General features: G+C 44.8%; 1 protein-coding gene across 2 annotated transcripts in view; it reads right to left on the bottom strand.

The window, feature by feature from the left end:
• The window catches only part of LOC146132063 (A disintegrin and metalloproteinase with thrombospondin motifs 3-like), a 62,447-nt gene that overhangs the window by 41,016 nt on the left and 2,959 nt on the right, over positions 1-18,472 (bottom strand). For both annotated transcript variants that reach the window (XM_083396533.1, XM_083396532.1), the window contains exons 3-4: positions 7,966-8,073; positions 4,910-5,043 (exon numbers count right to left, since the gene is read on the bottom strand). In XM_083396533.1, coding sequence (XP_083252659.1) covers positions 4,910-5,043; positions 7,966-8,073 — 242 coding nt within the window. The remainder of the gene's footprint in view (positions 1-4,909; positions 5,044-7,965; positions 8,074-18,472) is intronic.

Here is an 18,472-nt window from a genome sequence, read left to right on the forward strand (position 1 = left end):
CGCCAACAAAATAGCGCAGCTTTACATTGGCGCCCGCAAAACGCCGCACTTGGAATTTCATTTGGCATTATTCTGCGAATCCAACACTCGAGAAACATACATTTTGACGAGGCGAACTTGTCAGGACACCTGTGAAAAGTATACACAGCGTAGCGCGATGCCATGCGAGCGTCCGTCTACCCACGGTCACAAGCTGTTCCCCAACGAAACCCATGGGTTCGCGTTTCACATTCTGATGGGGTTTTGCCGACACGCGACTGACCCATGTCCCACCGCCACGTTGGCAAAAAAGAAAAGGGGGCTAAGCCCATGGGTAACAAACAGGGGGCCGCTTCACCCATACACGGGGGGCGGACAACAGGTGCGAGCCGAATTCGCGGGCGAGCTGTAACGCGACGCCCCAAGGGGGTCAGGGGTCAGTAAGGAACAAGATGGGGGTGTTGACAGGAGGGACAAACATCGTCAATTTGCGGCCTCAGTGACTCAAAGTCGCGCGCACAGCTGTTACCGCTGTTCCTGTGATGCGAAAAGGCAGTGGGCGCGAAAAACAGAGATTATCGGGTGTGTGTACATATGCGTGCGTTTATTATGTGTAAGGGGCGTTTTGATGCGTCGAAATTGCGTGACAACCGGGCACAGCGTCAAGGAATCCAAATTTAAAACGCGCGTGGGCGCAATGTGAGAATTTATGCCACGCGTGTTTATAGGGCGGTGTAACATTTGCGTGAAACCCACGAAAACACAGTGTGATGGTTATAGGACACTTCTTCAAAAGTTCAATCGCCCCGACAACAAGTCGAGAGTAAAAATGTGCCATAACATACAAGAATACGGTTGTAAAACTCTGCGGATATTTTTGCAATTGAATACAAAAAATTGAATATCAGGGTTATGGTGGGGCAAACGTAACAAGGTCCTTGGAAACCAGTTTTCATAATATCCCGCTGCATTAAAATTATTTATAAAAAAGAAATGCCAATTTTTTGAAATATATATTTCTATATTTGAGCTGTGAGATTTTACCACGAAAGGAGCTTCTTTTTGAAGTATGTAAAGAATTTTAAAAGAATATAAAAATTGAACTAATAATCATTGCGCAAATGAAAAACCACTGACGGGGTAAGTAATTTGTTGCAATCACGATTGCGGCAATGTAAAAGGAAATGAGACACCGAAGCGTGAACGTGGTGGAAAGCCATACAAGGGCCTACAAGGCAGTCGCGAAATCCACACTCTGCAAAAAACAAACAGTTTTGAGGATCTGAAGGGAAGAACAAAAGAAGAGCCGTTCTGGTTAGAAAGGCTTCACAGACCACTCTACGGTGCACAGACACAGAAAAAGAACGCGGCGCTCGCGAACGACGTCGGCAAAAAATTGCAACGTTCTCGGGTGTCGAGGCGGTTATTGCGGTCGGCGCGAAACCGCTTGAAAAAGAAAAAAAAGTGGACTCGAACGAGGGGGGGTGTCAGATGGGGGTACCGGGGTGCGAACGGCAAACCTGTCCCGCCAGGCCCATTTTAGGCAGGGTTCCGCGGACGGGAATGTCGGGCAAAACTGTACGTCGGTGCCGCGGCGGTGAAATAATAACTTTTTAGCCGGTCTTGGGTTGCTCGCCCCTTTGATGTGAAGTCGGCCGAGCGCAAGCGTAATTACACAGAAGCGCGATCGCGTTTCAAAATACGCCCGGGCTCCGGTTCCCATGCTTCTCTTCGCTCATTTTCGGCGCCCCGCCGCGAAAATGCGACTCTATATGCTCGCATATCGCACCCAACGCGCTCTAATTGATCCTCGCTGAGAAACGCGCCTTTGCTGAAAGGGTTCGACACATTTTCATTAAGCGGGGAAATTGGTTTAGATCACGCTCTTTTGCGAGGTTGGCGAGAATTTATCAGCCTAAACTGACAAAGGAAATTTAAATTATAAAGCGTAATTTTTCTATCAGCAGCTAATTCTTAGATAATGTATAGTTTTAGGTGACAACTGATTTCTAAATAATATCTTTTTAGATGGTAATTGATTTTTTCCAAAAAGTTTTCCGAAGGTGGATGTTTTTAACTGACGCAACAATAAAAAGGTCTATCACTACTTTGCCATTTTAGCGACGTGTCGTCAACTTCCTGTTGTCAATTTCGTAGATCTTACTGCATTCATTTAAACCGAAAAAACGTACGTTGAACATTGGGAGGACACAATATTACTTTTGAGACAAACATAGAAGGATCATATCTTTAACTACATTGCCGATTTAACGACGTACGTTCAATTGCCAGTAGCCACATCGGGTCAATTCGTATGTCCAGACATTTCACCGCAGTCGAACGCACAACAAGAAGCGGCCTTAAACAGGACAGAACGAAAACGCGACACTTAACGTTCACGTGATATCCTTCCAAGGCGCGTCGGCAGCAAATCGAAGGCGCAGCAGAAGCAAGCAAATCAGCAACAGCAGCAGCAGCAAGGAACAGCAAGCAGCGGTGGTTTTATTTGAAGACGCCTGCAGCGCGCGGGCTTTTGTTTGTTGCTGTGTTGGCGTGTTTACGCCGCCAGTTCCGCCCGACGTACAGCGCGGCCGCGACAAGGCCCGGCTCAACGAGATGTCCCGGACCAGATTAGGGCGGCGGGCTCTCTCGAACGCGGAGGACTTCCTCTTTTTCACGACGCGCTCGGAGAGCCGCTATTTTGCGGCCGCACTTCGCATGGCAACCTTAGCGAATCGTATCGTAAACAAAGCGCATCGCCTCGGTCGCTTTTCGCTTGCCGCTGATCCGGGAAAAATTGATCTATCGACGCCGATAATCTCGCCCGGCCGCTTAAAAGCTCCAATCTGTGCAAGTGTGTATGCGTGTTCGCGTTTCTAAGGCGCATTGTGTTGAAACCTCCAGCGCTGCTGCATTTGCAAGCCGCGCGATTCGTATCTTTGACTTGAACGACGCCGCTTGTTTATTGCCGCTTTTTAATAATTTGAAACGCCATTAATGGTCTCGTCGCCCGTTCGCTTCAGGCTAAATGTAATCAAAATAATTTTTCTATAACGTTGGCTGTTCTTTTGTAACTCCTCTCGGATCAGGAACAAAGTAAATTCGAAAAAACTAAAGTTTCGCAAAAACGCGAATTGCGATAATATTTGTGTTTTTCTAAAACAGTGTCCCACTAATTAATTTCCGTGTATTTCTAATACATGTAGTAAAGCATGCTTTGTTGTTGACCAATGGTAAACTTCAAAAGATAAAGTAAGAAAAAGTAAAGAGAGTAGATAAGGGTTGTGGCTCGATTCTTCTCATTGGACAAGAAGGAGCCCGGGCATTTCTTAGCAAGGCAAAAAATAAACGTTTTAATCTTTTGTTTGTGGTGGTAGTACAAGTATAAGTATAGGTTATAACAATAGGTACGTATAATAGTATAGGAAAAATGTTAAGTTATACTTATTTTTAGTTATGCTGACCCCAAAACAACAAAATTTCCCTGGGAAAAAAACGCAGGAAAATACCGAATTAGTTAAGACTTCCAGGGAGCCAGCTACCTTATTCAAATATAATTAGTAGATCAGGCGAAATTGCAGATTTATAACTACGGGACCAACGCCCAAGCCCACTGCTGTAAATGCGTGCCGATGTCTGCTGTAAATGCGTGCCGATGTCCAGCGTTTTGCATGACCCACTGCCACCTGCTGCTAACCACGCTTTGACGTCACGTGGTACTCTTGATTGCCGACTGTCAATCTTTCTCGCCTCAAACGCCCGACGGGTAGGGGGTCGGGGGTCGGGGAAGAGGGGGCTTACTTTCGAATGGAATTACAGCGGCGGGAGAACAAGCGCCCCCCCCCCCCTTGGCCCCCGCTATTCATCATCGATTCTTAGCTGCCCCGGTATTCAGTTTCGCCCGCTAAATGGCCGCAATGACGCAGTTTGCGCGCTTGGCTGCTGCACGATTGATTGCGGGCTTTGTATACGGGGAAAGACACCGTTTAAAAAGCACCAAGCAATCGGACCCCAAGCATTGCGGCGCGATTAAGCTGGCTTACAGTATAGAGCAAAGGAAAATCTGACCGCGGTGGATTTAACAGCTGTTGCTACTCGACCGGCGACTCCGGTGGTATTTCGCCTTTCGCCGAGCAAAGTAAATGACAAGGAGCCCTTGCGACCCCGCAGAGGCCCGTTGGCGTTGTTGGCACGCTAGCGGGATCCTATGGCCACTTGAATGAGATTGCTAGCAGCAAAGGATGGGGCCATATAAACGTGGGATGGAATGCTCAAATAAAAACGGCGCTCAAAATTCCTCTTTACGAAATTGGACAACGGGGACGTTTTTTTATCCTTTTTAGGTCTCCTAAAGTTGCACTGCATATGTGATAATAGAAATCACCTTGACCCTTGCAAGATCTGTTAATTGTGTTCGAACTGAATTGCTAGCGTTGCTAGATTATTTTGCTGAAGTTTTATAAAGTATATGTATTTATATAGTGCTTTTCTTCAAATCACAGTAGATGTGGTTATCACAAAAAGCTCACAAAGAATTATGCTACCATGTGCAAAGGTTTTGAAAAACGTTTATTCGTTTTTAAGCAAAGATTATTTTTATTTGGTCTGCACGTTTCTAGTCCAATTTTGTATTTATCTTTCAAATATGTATATTCCGACAAATTTGTTTGCTTTTTTAACCATTTAGTGTCAAAAGCTTTACCAACATTATTTTCAAAGCCAAAACAAACATCTTGATGAACTCCTGGCCTTTTTTGCTTAGAAATAAATTCTTTTTCGTAGCTGTTTTTCTCGTGATGATAAACTTTTTTTTCTGCATAATATTATTGCAGCTCTTAACCCATTTACCGGTCATACTCTTTCGTTAAGAAAACCTAATGTGTGCACAACGCAAAAGTATACACAGCAAATGTTCAACAAGGCAACTCACGATGTTTATGAGCGTGAGTAGGTAGTTTTGCACGTGATCGCCGCCGTGAAATGAAACGAGCTCGTAATCGGCCGTGAGAACGATCTCCATGTTGTAGGCGTTCTTCCGCGTGTGACGTTTCTCACGATTCCGGCCTGAGATGGAAAGCTTGAATATTTACCAAAATAAGGAACGTTCGTAAAATTCTAGGCCGTTTTCTCATAGATTAAAGGCTCCTATACTAAACGTGGGTGTTGCATTGAGTTCTTATCTCGAATTGACTAATTATAAGCACTAATTCAACTAAACAATAAAAAAATCATTTGCAATATAATAGTTTTACGTGAAAAACTTGAGATAAACAGCCCAAACTTATCATAAAGTGTTGATATTTCGTTGACGTATAACTCATTACAACACTTCCTAAAACGTGCATTGGAGTGATCCTTGGGCAATTTGTTTAAGGGCCGCCCTAAAGTTAACGAGATACGAATCGAAAGGTCACGGCAGCTCGCTCGAGGTGTGGGTTTCAGCCTTCAACATCCCCAAACAAAACAGACCGGGGCCAAATTGACCCCTAAAACCGAGTGACGTCACAAACCGGTTATTGTACACCGCGCGAAATGTCGGGCGCTCGCAAAACTTAGATTAATTTCGCCCCGAAACCGAAAGGAATAAAATCAGAGCTCAACGCGCGATGACGTCATATCATGGTTGTAAGGCTCATAAACGAGAAAAGACTTGTCTCGGGGTGAAATTGAGGGGCCGCAAGATGCTCAGAAGACAATAGCCCTCCTCCCCCATTTCCACCTGGGTGGCGAGACGCGGGTGGCGATTCCCAGCGTCTTATCTCGTTCGGTTTAGCGAGCAATAAAAAAGCGGAGGCCGATTTATCTATGTCGCGCGAATATCCCTTTTTTGTTGTTTTTTTAGCGGCCCTCCCCCTTCATTATCGCCCGCCCGGCACTAGGAAACACCTATGTGGCCGATTTAATCGCACAAAAAATATTTTACTCCAAAATTCGAAAACACAGCGACGCTATTAAATGCCCGAATAAACTTTCCAGGGTTTAAACCCGTAAATACATTGAGTTTCTTTTGTTGTTGTGGTCGTCTATGTTTTCTTAGTTTTTTTTAATCGATAAAAAAAGCTTTGGCAAATTTTTCCTAGAGGTTTGAAATCTTTAAAAGTGACAAGACTCTTTTATCTGTGTGCTGCGCCGTTTTATGACAAGCGAGTAATAGGTTCACGACCGCAACCCATCAAATATTCAGCCGATCAAGCAACATACAACGAAAATACACACAACGGCATTAAGCCAACAGTAAAGACCAAGCCTTAATTCCCTTGAACCGTTTACCTTCAAAAAACGCGCAATAAACTACACGAAGCGCGACGAGCAATCCGTCTTCATTTCTGGCGAATCGCACGTCCGATTGCGCAATGCGCCCAGAGAAAAGGCCCCAGGGGGGAGCGCGGGTCGCCGACGCCTCAAGTGCGCGGTTATGTAACGCTGTCCGAAACCCCGAGTCCGTACCACGAACCGCGAGGTAAACAAGAGTCCTAATCCCGCGCAATTTACTTTTTTTTCGGACGCTGTCGCATTTTTTATCGATTTCCCCTCGGTTTGTTTTGATTTCCCTCGTGTCGCCTGTCGCACGCGCCCGGCAAAGCGGCGACGACGGATCCGTGGCGTGCCGCTGCAAACTTCCGCGACGTGCGACACAGCTGCATCAGCTTCGCGCGACACGCACGCGTTTTGTTGTGTTAAGAAGCAATTCTCACGATTTGCTAATTTGCTAAATGTAAAAAAATCCGTTTAGACTTTAGGCCTAGGACATAACTGCTTTGGTTTTAGTCTAAAGTTAACGCTTCGATTAATAATTCCTCATTTTTTAAATCCTGCCAAGAAAATAATAACAACCTTTCGTTTAGTGTTTTTCCAAATTCTAGCGTTGTTTCGCAATATTTTGCGACACGACGTTCAAGGATCGTTTTGATCCAAAATAAATCTGTCGGAAACTCCCGAATGTCTCGAGACAGTTTGGATAAGGTGAAAGTCTAAAGTAAATGTTATTTTTGGGTGCACAAATATGTAATCCTAAATCGAAACAACATACGATGCTATTTGGTCCAATTGTCATTACACAGCAGACGAACTTTCGAGCATAATGGTTGGAGGTTGTACGTGATAAGAATAAACGTCCAAAATGATACCTACTTCTATATGGCCTTTATTATTCTTATTAGACCAGCGGTTCTCAACCAGAAAACTTTTTAGATTGGACACAGACCAATTTTTAAAAAGCTAGATTTATTGAAGAATTTAGTTTCATTTGTGTCACTATACCTAATTTTACAGGAATAATGGCTTGGAATGTAAATAAAACATAAATCTATTGTTCAGAAGCAAGTACCTCCCTAATACACGGTTAAATAAATAATCTGTTTTGATATATGCTCCACTATTTTTTGTGCAAAACCTTTTTTTATAGTTTGTTCTTTCATAAACATTTTTTGGGCCACAGAATGTTTGTGCAACGAAAATGGGCCACAAAAGAAAGAAGGTTGAGAACCACTGTATTAGACAGACTGTTTCACTTTTAAAATTTCTCTGGAGTATATTTCAAGTCATCAGTTATAAGTCAAGTCCAATAAGCCCAATAAGTCAAGTCCTATACAAGTCATTATTAAGATCAAATCATTTCCAAGTCAAGTCACAGGTATAATAATAAAACTATAAGCAATTACAAGTTGTTACCTCGTCTGATTATTATCAGCACTAATTCAACTTTCACGTGCAAAATTTGAGACCAACAGTCCAAATTTAGTTAAAGTTTAGTATAGCCTCATCAACGGGCGTTCTGAATTCCCTAACAAATGAACCCAGAGCTCGTTTGGAAGTTTAACAATGCAGCACCAGTTTAATTAAGTCCGTGTAGCTATGTCCTGGCCGTTCGACAAAACACGAAAACTGCTATGGCGAAAAACGTGCTTTGCGGTGCCGGCACAGCTGTGCAGTACAACCGGGCCATGCCGTCTAATATCTCGGGCAAAGTCAACAAACCCGCCTCACCTTCTGTTTTTCCCGTCAGCGGATTGGCCATGATCGATGCCAGGGAGTTCCCCAGGCTGCTGTGGGAGTCGTCGGCGTCGGAATGCGACCGCTTCTCGCGCTCCATACCTGGAAAAGACCGAGGAAAAATGTTCGTAAAACTTGTTTTTTCCAAACCTAGGCCTCGGGATTTTTTTTAAGTGTTCGCAGCGAATACTAAGGGCACACTTCGACTGAGATTGTTTTCCAACCAGAGTAGAATTAAAGTTATATGTGGTTTGTGTTTTTCAATGTTTGTTTAGATTTAGTATTGGGGGTCTTGTGAAAACTAGAAAGTAAACTAAAATCTAAACTACAATAATTTTCAGTTATGTTGTGCTTACAAGAATGTTAAAGGCAAACATTCGAAGTAATGACTTGAACTTTTGGTTGAATATTTCACCTATACACATCTATATTAAGCCTAAGTTATCTAATCCCCATTCACAAAATGGTATAGAACGCCCTTTTTTTAAGAAAATGAGAATAGACAACAAGTAAAATAAAAAAACAACAAAAAAACAAGCAATTAACAAATTCGTTTGGTTAAAATTAGCAGCATATCGATATAATTCGTCAAACTAGGCAAACAGAATTTTCTTGTAGGCCAATATTTGAGGCTTTTTTCTCGCGGAATGCGCCCGCGTAACGTTGCCTCTATACAAACTGCTGCTGTTGTTGCGCAAGCGAAATACCTTGCATTCGGCGGCGGCCTAAATTACCGCCAATATTCGTCAGATAAAATACCGTTCCTGCTTTATGTCACGACCACCGGCAAACGCAGGCAGAAAAACAAGTGGAAAACACATCACACACAGCAGCGTTCGCGTTGATTCGCGGCCGCCGATAAAAAATCAGCCGGCCCGCCGCCGCGCAATCTAGGGAGATGGGGAATTTGTGACGTCACGCGAGGTCAAGGCGAGGGGTCGCGGGGGCCGATCGGGCGCCAGGCACGCGGTGACACGGAGCCGAAGCGCGGCCGCCGAGGCCTAAACAAGATAAGCGCCCGTCGCCGTTCCTGCTGCTAATGTTGCTGCAAAACTCACGCGAAAAGCGTTTCACGCGGACATTTGCGGCCTGATGAAGGAGAAAGGTTTTTTTAGATAGGGACCGCGCTAATTTTTACGGGTTTCAGAAGCCAGGTTCGCTTGCTGTAAGGTTCTTTTTTGGTGACGGGTCTCCCGTCATGGGGTCTCAAGTCATGGGGTCTGACGCAGTTTTTTCCCGTGTTTCACGCATGGGTGATAGCATGTAGATTGGGAGAAAACGCATTTAGTTTCGTTGTTGGTTATATTCCCATGGACGAAACACCTCAAGGAACGGATCAGCAGAATAACCTTTGAGGGAAATTTGCAGCTGACTATACCCTTTTGCTTTTAAACCGTGCCAGGAGCACGAATTTTCGAGGATGACTAACAAGAGAATGAGCCTAATTTTTCGATTCAATTCAAAGTATTGGGCCCATGGGCATCCATACATTAAAAACACAATAGTCACTATAAAGCCCTCCCCCCAAAATAGGACGAATATGATTTTGGATATACATCCATATTTATTCTCAATTAAAAAAAGTTAAAAAGTTGTCGGTGTTGATTGTAATTTTACTATAAAGGTTAATGGCGTTACCTACACTATAAAGTAGGCGTTAGCATCTCGTATAATTGATACCCATGGTCAAAGCTAGTTTTCGATTCAGACATTACGCAAAAAAGAAATCGAATTGTTTTTCACTGTAAATTCGAAAACGCATAAACCAATCAGGCTGTAATTTTCTGAAAGAAGGAAACACTCCGTCACTTGTTGAAGTTTGTTTCATACCAAGGTGCCCGGTGTGCAATTTCTGCGAAGCGAGAGGCGCTCAAAACAAATTGTCAAATTGCCTTGGATACGTCTCGCAATCGCGATAAGCCGGGAACATATAGGCGGGCCTCTCTTACCACGTAAACCCGCGCGCTAATCGCGTTTAGGGGAAAGCGCGTGATGAAGATGGTGCATGGGAAGAAGTGATTCGCGGTAGCAAAACAGAAGCGCCATTGTTACGTCACACCTGAGCGTTCCGACGCGATTTTTAAAGCTGTTGACGATCAATAATGTTGGGCGATTAATAATTCCGACCGGGGCTATAGCGCTCGAGCAAAAAAAAACGACGCGAAAGGAGAAAAGCGACGATTTAAATAACAGCTTGCGACAAAAAAAATAAACCAACGCAGCGAGGAGGTTGATTAAAGACGACAGCGGCTCAATCGCACAACGCGTTAAGCTGCAAAAACGAAAAACAAAGAGGCTATGAAGCCGCTGCCACAACCATAGCCGCAGCCGCCGTGGATTAGCTCCGGCCGTTGCGTCATCGCCACGTAACAATGGCCGATTGTCCGCTGCTGCCGCTGCTGTCGGCTCCCCGCTGCAGAAGATAAACAGTGCTGCCGCGATTGCATTTTGCGCCGCCGCAAAGGCCTGTTTACAAACTAAACAAGTGTGTTTTTTTTCCTTTTCGTTTCAAAGACGAAAAGGGCACGAATCTACTTTGTTCGGCACGACAGGAAACGGTAACAAAGGCGGTTGGGTCGACCCCCTCCCCCCTGGCCCCTACAGCCCCCGTTATTCTGGCACAGGTGACGAGTCGCCGAAAATGCTTCAGCTTGATGAAAAATAGCAAAAAAAATGCCGCAAAAAGCCTTTCGCCCCATGAGTTGCATATGCAGTTGCAATCGAATTTTTTTTTGCATTTATTTCCCGTAAAAATTAAGCATTTTTTGTGAATTGAAAGAAATGAACTCTACGAAGCTTTCAGTTTTAATTTAATGAGTTGCTATAATAAAGCGACCACAGTATTTTTAACCGGCCTTTATATTTCTCCTAAGACTGAAATTTCCATAGATCGGGTAATTCAAATTTCGTTGAAACACGAACGTCCAAACGTGCAAAATATCACCCTCCCAAAACTCGTCGTCGCCTTGCAGCCTTTGTAGTCACGTGACTTCGGGGTGAAAACAGCTAGCGTTCCCACGGGCCGGCTGCCAGCTGACCACGACGGGTCAAGTGCGTAGTGACGTCACAAACGAGATCGCGGTGCCGCGCGCGCGATGGACAGCCGACAGGTGGCCGGGACGGCGGACCTGGCCGTCACGCGAATGAGCCACGCAAGACGCCAGTTTTTCGCGATATGGTTATAGTAACGTGACATTAATTAATTCTTTAACGATTATGCTTGATTTGCTCTTTGAAATGTTCCGATTACTCTTAATTTATTTATTTACGTTGTTTTCATTTTTGTGTTTTATCCATGGCTTTCTGTCAGGTTTTTTCTTCAGCCTCTTAAAAGCGAATATATAGGTGTTACATTCTTATATAACAATTTGTCCGCGTTCTATATGCAATGAATTAGGCCGAAATCTAGAAAAACGCTAAACGAAAAAACCCTCCAAAACGTCTGGCTTAAACCTATACAGGAAAATGATCCCGACCTTTTTAGTCAGGTAAAACATGGCCGGAAACTGACCAAGTTATGTTCTTTTTAACATCTTTTAGTAAATTGGAGTCTAAATTTTAGACAGACGGACGCTTTAAATACAGTCGGTTATATTTTCAAACCAACACGAAAAGATGTAGATCACAAGTTCTGCTTTAAAAAGGCAGCCGTATATACCAGGCACGCGGCAAACAATTCACAAAATATCAGTTGAAGAGGGAAGAACTGCTCCTTTTGAAGTGGTCGTGTACAGACGGCCTCGCTATGACGAAAGCAGAACTCCCTAAAAATAAAGTCAGCGTCCAAATCGTGACCTCTCGTTGTCGAAAAAGCGAGTGAGAGGTCGCTCGGGTCGCCTAGTTGCTAAAACCGGAGTGTGGGAACGCTTATTGAAAGTTCATGACGTCACGGCTGATCGGGCGCGTGAAATGACGTCACCGTCTGTGAGCGTGCGAAACAAAATCTCCGGGCACGCTACCAAATGAAGTCGCATCAAAATTGCATTTTTAGATCGAATTTTCATTTTTTTATCGCCCTAAAACCCTTGGAGCAAGGGCTTTCCAATATTTTCCGAACGGCTTCTGCTGCTAAATTGCGCGGAGCGGACACAACAGATAAAAGCAGGGGGCTTGTGTGTAAAGTGTCGCCCCAGTGCGGCAAACAGCTTTGCGGTAATCAAAACACCCGACCGATTGCGGTCTCCAGCATTTTCGCAAAGCTGCGCCGCACTTTGACGCTCAATTCCCCGTGCGCGAAAAAGCGCTGACGGCCTGATCCCCGTTTTGTTCGGGATGTCAAAACACGAGGCGGCGGCGGCGGATATTAAACGTGGCTGCGGAAGAGGCGCTGTTTTTAGCAGCAACAAGCAAAAGGCGAAAGCTGGGCGGCGAGAAATCTCCCTGTCGTCGGACGCGTCAGTACACAGGCGCAGGGCTGTCCGGGGAGTAAGCGTGCTGGTGCTGGATTAGCGGCTGGCGCACAAAGGCACCTTTGTGCGAAAACGCGTCCCGGGCTCTCTAGGCTGTTTAAAAATCCGCCTTGTTTCAATACAGGCTGTTGTTGCCCGAAGAAAAAACCTTAGTATTTTTTCTCCAAATCGAAGCTTAATCACCGAAATTTAGGTCATCGAATTTAAGTAAGGCAAGTCAAGTGTCAAGGAAATCTAGTCTGTCTCCGCATGCTTGAGGTCGACCGTTCGATCCCCAGTTAAAAATATATTGTCTGGTTTCAATACAGGGTGTTGTCCGAAGCACAACCGAAGTATTTTTCCCTTTAAATTAACTCCAAATCACGTAAATTATAGGACATCTATTAAAGATTTCCGTTTTAGCAAAGTAAGTCAAGTCTTAAGGAAAATCTAGTCTGAGGTCGTGCGTTCGAACCTCACTTCAATCTGAATAGTCTATATTTGGATTATCTGCATCCTTGCGTGGCAATCCATCTACGATATGTGTTTGTGAACACGACTTTAAAGGGCTAGATCACACTTGCGATTTTAGAGGCGCAAGATCACAACAATCGCGCGCAAAATCGGCCGTTTGAAGAGGAGGTTTTGAAAACGCATGCGCACCAGACACAAATGATAAGAGTCAAAACCACGGCCTAGGAAGGCTTTTTTACGCTTCCCGTGCTTGGATAAACCAAGATAACGTCGTCTGAGACTACAAAACCGCTTTCCTATGCGTCTTTCCTATATATCCGATTCGCTTGACTATGCACCATTGCAGGGCTTCTTAAACTTTTTATACCAAAAAACCCTAAAAATTTTTTTTGCTTCGGGTGGACCAGTGCAAGCAAGGAAGTTTAGAGATGGCGTCCTACATTGATGTCACAAAACAAATAGACTTCAAAATCTGCTGTTTCCGGTCCAAAAATTGTGAAAGCTCAATGGAGTCTAATATAGATTCAGTGCAAAAACGTTTTATAATTAATTCAACACTTTTCTTTAAAAAAAATTAATTTTTAAATATACACTAATATTTCAATCTAGACTTCATGAACCCCCTAGGCCTAAAACTAGTTCACGTACCATCAAGGAGTTCATGGACCCCAGCTTAAGAACCTCTGATTTCAAGAAGAGCACATTTCTACCCCTGCGATTGAGCCCAGTTCGTGACTGGACACAGCGGAGGTGGAAATGACGTGGTTTCCAAACCAATGTGTGCGTCACTAAATCGAGTGGTATTTCAATGGAAAATTCTCCCTACACTTTCGACTTGATCGGTGTCGAGAACGGCGCTAAAAATCGCCCGGTATAGATTCAATTGCTTTGGCGTCATTTGCGAACCTTACTCGTACAAAAATATGCCCATTTTGACAATCGACGCGTTCGCATGCCGGCATTTGAGAACTGAAATCTAACTTTATGTATCGAAATTTTGCCATATAATTGCTAGTGATAGCAAAACCTTAGCGTTGTTTCAAGTATACTACATCAAAGTGAAGAAAATAAATAGAAACCGTGGCTAAAAATATAAAAAATGTCAAGCTTGGACCAGTTTTGTTACAAGTCACAAAAAACAAGCACAAGTCTTAGAAGAACATATAAGCGTAGTCAGATATCTAAATTAGCCCTGTAAATTACCAGACATAAAGGTCAACGTGCCACTTATACAAAAGATTTCGGATGAGTTTGACCTTCGCTGACAAATTCGCCTGTGATTATACAAACTCGAAAGTTCAATGCGTCATTACCATATTGTATGACTCGCAGCCTTGCGCCAAAGAAGTAGTGATGATGTCCACCGATCGCAGTCATTCACAAGTGATAGTGAGCAATATATTTACACAGGCGTATAGTGATTCAGCGCGTTGGCCGCACTAAATCTCTTATAAGAGGAACAAACCTGGCAAAAATCTCATCGCTTCGGAGCCCTCAATTTCCGCATCTGTCGCGCACACCAACCATTAGTCGGGCTAACGATTTTCGCACGCGGCCCCAGGTGGGTCCCTGCACGAGCCTAGGGGGCGAGGATAAAAGTGGCCGCCCCCTGGGGTCAATGGGGGCGAGGGGGCTACAGGAAGCGCGACAACGGGCCGCGTTGTTTTGCCAGCTTGCCGCGCACAATCGAAGGGCCGGCGACAATGTATCAGAACGAGGGTCGCCTGACACGCGATACAAGAGTACCTTGGCGGGCGCTGAAAGGCAGATCGCTCTTCGCCCGTCGCGCTTGTCAAGGAGGGGAAGCGGCCACAAAAAAGCGCAAGTTTACATGTCCGCACCGGGGTTTAGGGGTCGGGGAGGGGGCGACGTCGGCTCGCGGCCTTTACGCCGAACCTGGCGCGGTTGGCACGCGCCCATGGGGCCATGAGAAACGTTGAGTGGTAAGCGCTATTACATTTTCTTCAGCCTATATTAAGTTGCCTTAATTTCTTTGGGAATAGCTTTGAAGCAAGTATTCGCCTGCCTCTGAGTATCTCTGTTTAGATTGCTCTCTAAAAGAAGCTTCTTGGAATAATGAGTATGATACCGGTGCCATTCTCGTTGGAGTGCCAATATGAAATACGGGGTAGATTTATCAATCCGCAATTGTGTTTGAACATAGAAATTATTGTGATCTGACCTTGACTTTTAACACGAGCTTAAGTAACTAACAGAAATAGATAAATCTGAGCGTTTAAAGTGAAATATAAATTTTTTTTAGGTGTATTCCGAACTTTTCACGAACCAACTTAGATATATTCGTCTCATGTTGGTAAGGTCTGAGTGCACCTTGTTAGCCATTTTTCCTGGTGTGTATAACCCCGCTTTCATCGCGCATTTGAGAAAGGATAGACTTGCACAGTACTCACTTTTTTGTCGACCACAAATCGTGTACTTGAAGCCTGGAGGAAACTAGAAAACTTAACCAAATACTCGCGCGTACAAGAGACTCGTTTTCGAAATCGCTTTCCGTTCTGTCGCGGCGACCGCAAACGAGATTTAAAACGTGAAAGGCCATAATTTCCAGACGAAATGGACGTCGCCATCATTGCTTTGTAACAGGACAGGGGCACAAGTCGTGCGACTCTGACACAAACAGGACCAGTCCCGAATCGAAAGAAGCTCAAGCGGGGGTAATGGGGTGGGGGGTTGTCGGCCCGGCCTCTTGATGTGCTGATGTTTACCGCGCCGCAAGCCAAGGAAAGCGCCATTGGCCGTGACAGGAAACACCGGAGACCGAAATTAGGTAAACGCCAGAACGCGACACTGGGATTCTGTCGCCGGGCGTTTTGTCCGTCGGGGTTCAGCCATAGCCTTAAGTTTACTCTGCCGTCCAGGAAAGGACTGCAATATCCCTATTTTCAACAAGACAAGGGGGTCGTGGAAAAGGCATAACACATTTTTGATTTGAAAAGGGGGCCGACTAATTTTAAAGTTTGGGGCAATTTTTTTTCTCGGAGACTTGGCTCATGTTAATTAAATTTAAATTGATTTATTCCATTTTTGGGGGTTTCGTTCACTTATGAAAAGTTCAGTGAATGGAAAAGCGTCGCCACAGCTTGACTGTGCTATTTACGCTTAGTATTCAGGTCGCCGCGAGTTTTTGTATGCTTTAACTAGCTATACTCAGAAATTTACCAGCTTATGCAAAGGTTTTGTGTAAAACAATGCCTCAAACCTTTCGTGTAATGTGGCACTGAATATGTGATAATGGAAATCATCTTGACCCTTGCAAGATAAATCTTTCTTCAAAGTGGACCTTTGCAGTAAAAAGCCACAGACGCATAGCCGAGACTTAAAGCCACGCGCAACTATATACCGGCCACGCGAAACCCAGAATAAATCGCGTCATTTCGTCTCACAAACCGCGAGCCGCCTTTGAGGCCTTTGATAGGCACCGGGGTGCGACTGTCAGCACAGAGCGAAGCGCACGGGCGCACGCGAATGGATCAGTTTTTTTTTTCAGCAGTATAACAGGGCTTTTGCGCGCGAGCGGCGACGAGGCAATGCCCGATTGCTTACAGCAATGTAAGCAGTCGCGAGGGGAAATTAAAACACGGGCGGTGCGACGGTTGGTGGTCGCCTTTCACTATGTAAGCAGCCTCGGCCCGAATCAAAGGCAAAATTTCTGTCACGGCGCATTTTTCTGCGCTTTTTTGTTTGGCGAAATTCGCTTGAAAGTTTTTTCCGACCGGGTAACTAAGGGAGGCTGGCCTTTGATCGGCCGAAAGAAGGGCGAACGTCCAATTTCCCGAACGGGAGCTGGAGCCAATTACTGAAGATGCCTCCTTCGAAAAATGTCCGAAATTCAGCTGTCTCGAAAAGAAGGAAATACGCTGTTAGACAACTATTCCAAGCCTGATGAACTCCTTTATTGAACATGGTGGTCGTTGGGGTAGGCTAAGTCGGGTCTGTTCGAGATTCGAACTCTTGACCCCTAGGGTGCCGGAATTTTCTCACAGTATGGCGGCATGGACGAAGGGCGTCGACAAGTTTCCGCCCGTCTTGGATAAACAAGCACCCCGCCATCTGAAATACCTCGGTGGTCCGAGCGGAATGGGCCGTTTTTACATATATATGTATGAGTGTATATATGGAGCGCGGGAAAACACAAAGCCAGGGAAGATAAGGTCTCGAAACGCGGGCCACGATTGCGATCGGACAATTAGCCTGAAATCGCGGCGCAACCCCGGAGTTAGAGCCGAGCGGTTTATTATTTTAACCGACGGATTAGCTATTTCTAGTCGCAGCCTGGCCCCATTGCGGGCACGTCTGCGGGCCAGACGTACAAGCAGTCCGAAAATATATCCATTCCTGGTTAAGATCAAGGCCCGACCCGCCGCCCTTATCAGTGTTGGCCAGCGCTAACGGCCTCTCATCTGATTGAGTCATTAGCGGTGGCGAAGATCGAAATCGCGAGCTGAACACAGCAGCTGATTTTGAGACCCAAGCCCAAATTGACGAATGCTGCACGGACTTAAAGGCTTGCTAAATCTTGGGGTCTTCGGCGGCTGTATGTGTTCGAATTTGCTGCGAGGGGAAATAGCCTCAGACACTCGAAGTCTCAACCGGGTTGCGGGTATCGCGAATATTAGACAACACTGACTATGGCATAAGTCAGAGGTTAATCAAACTGCGACGACCTGGTGAGTCGTTTTGATTTTCCAAGGGCGTTGCACAATGATTTTGTTTCGCGCCCAAACTCAAGTCCGTCAAAAAATCCTTAGAGATAATATCATCCCTTGACATGTAAATTTGAAATCATTGGTATGAAAAGAACTGTAGCTAATGATTACGATTTGTATAAAGGAATAAATAAAATAATTCTAAACAGTATAGTTACGCAATAATGCAAGACTTTTATTCGACAAAATTAACTGACAATTCCCAAATTTTATAGGGCTTTATACGCGTTATTAAGCAGCTTAAACAATTTAAATTTTTTGCCGACATATAAGTATAGTCTTAAACACTAATAAAACCACAGCTCGAATACAACGCATTATTGCGGGTTATAAGGCGACCGACCACCAAAAGTTAAGTATTTTTGAAGCGTATAAGCAAAAACGTGTCTCATTGTAACAAGGATCACACCTTCCACTAAACCAATTTGCGCGTCTATTGCGGAGAAACGCAAATTCAAAACCCGGGTATAACCGCCACGTTAAAAATCCCAGCGCCCAGATTAGCCACGTAAACTTGTTGACGGCCTTTCATGGCTGCGGTGATTCGTATGTGCACGTGTAACTGTGTATGGGGCTTGTCGAGAGGGCGCGTGAGATAAACTGAACCGCAAAACTTCAGCTTGAGTGTTGCAAACGCCCTGATTGACAGGCGACCGCTATATGCGCGAGGCGAATAGGTCTGGCAATCGAAAATTCGAACAGGCGGCAAGTGTTTTTTTGCCCTTTTACCAAATGTCAGCAGCTGGACAGATGGGGCCATTTGATGATTTCATGCTGAATCGAAATCGCGTTTTGTTGGCCATTTGTACGCGGTGATCACCGGAAAACACACTGATGAGTATTTCGGGCGTTTTGAAAGTTTTGAAAGGGAAAATGCGTTTATACATTAAAAGGTGATTATTATCGAGATTT

The sequence above is a fragment of the Ascidiella aspersa genome, chromosome 9, assembly GCF_963924565.1.
Source record: "Ascidiella aspersa chromosome 9, kaAscAspe10.2, whole genome shotgun sequence".
Taxonomy (NCBI): domain Eukaryota; kingdom Metazoa; phylum Chordata; class Ascidiacea; order Phlebobranchia; family Ascidiidae; genus Ascidiella; species Ascidiella aspersa.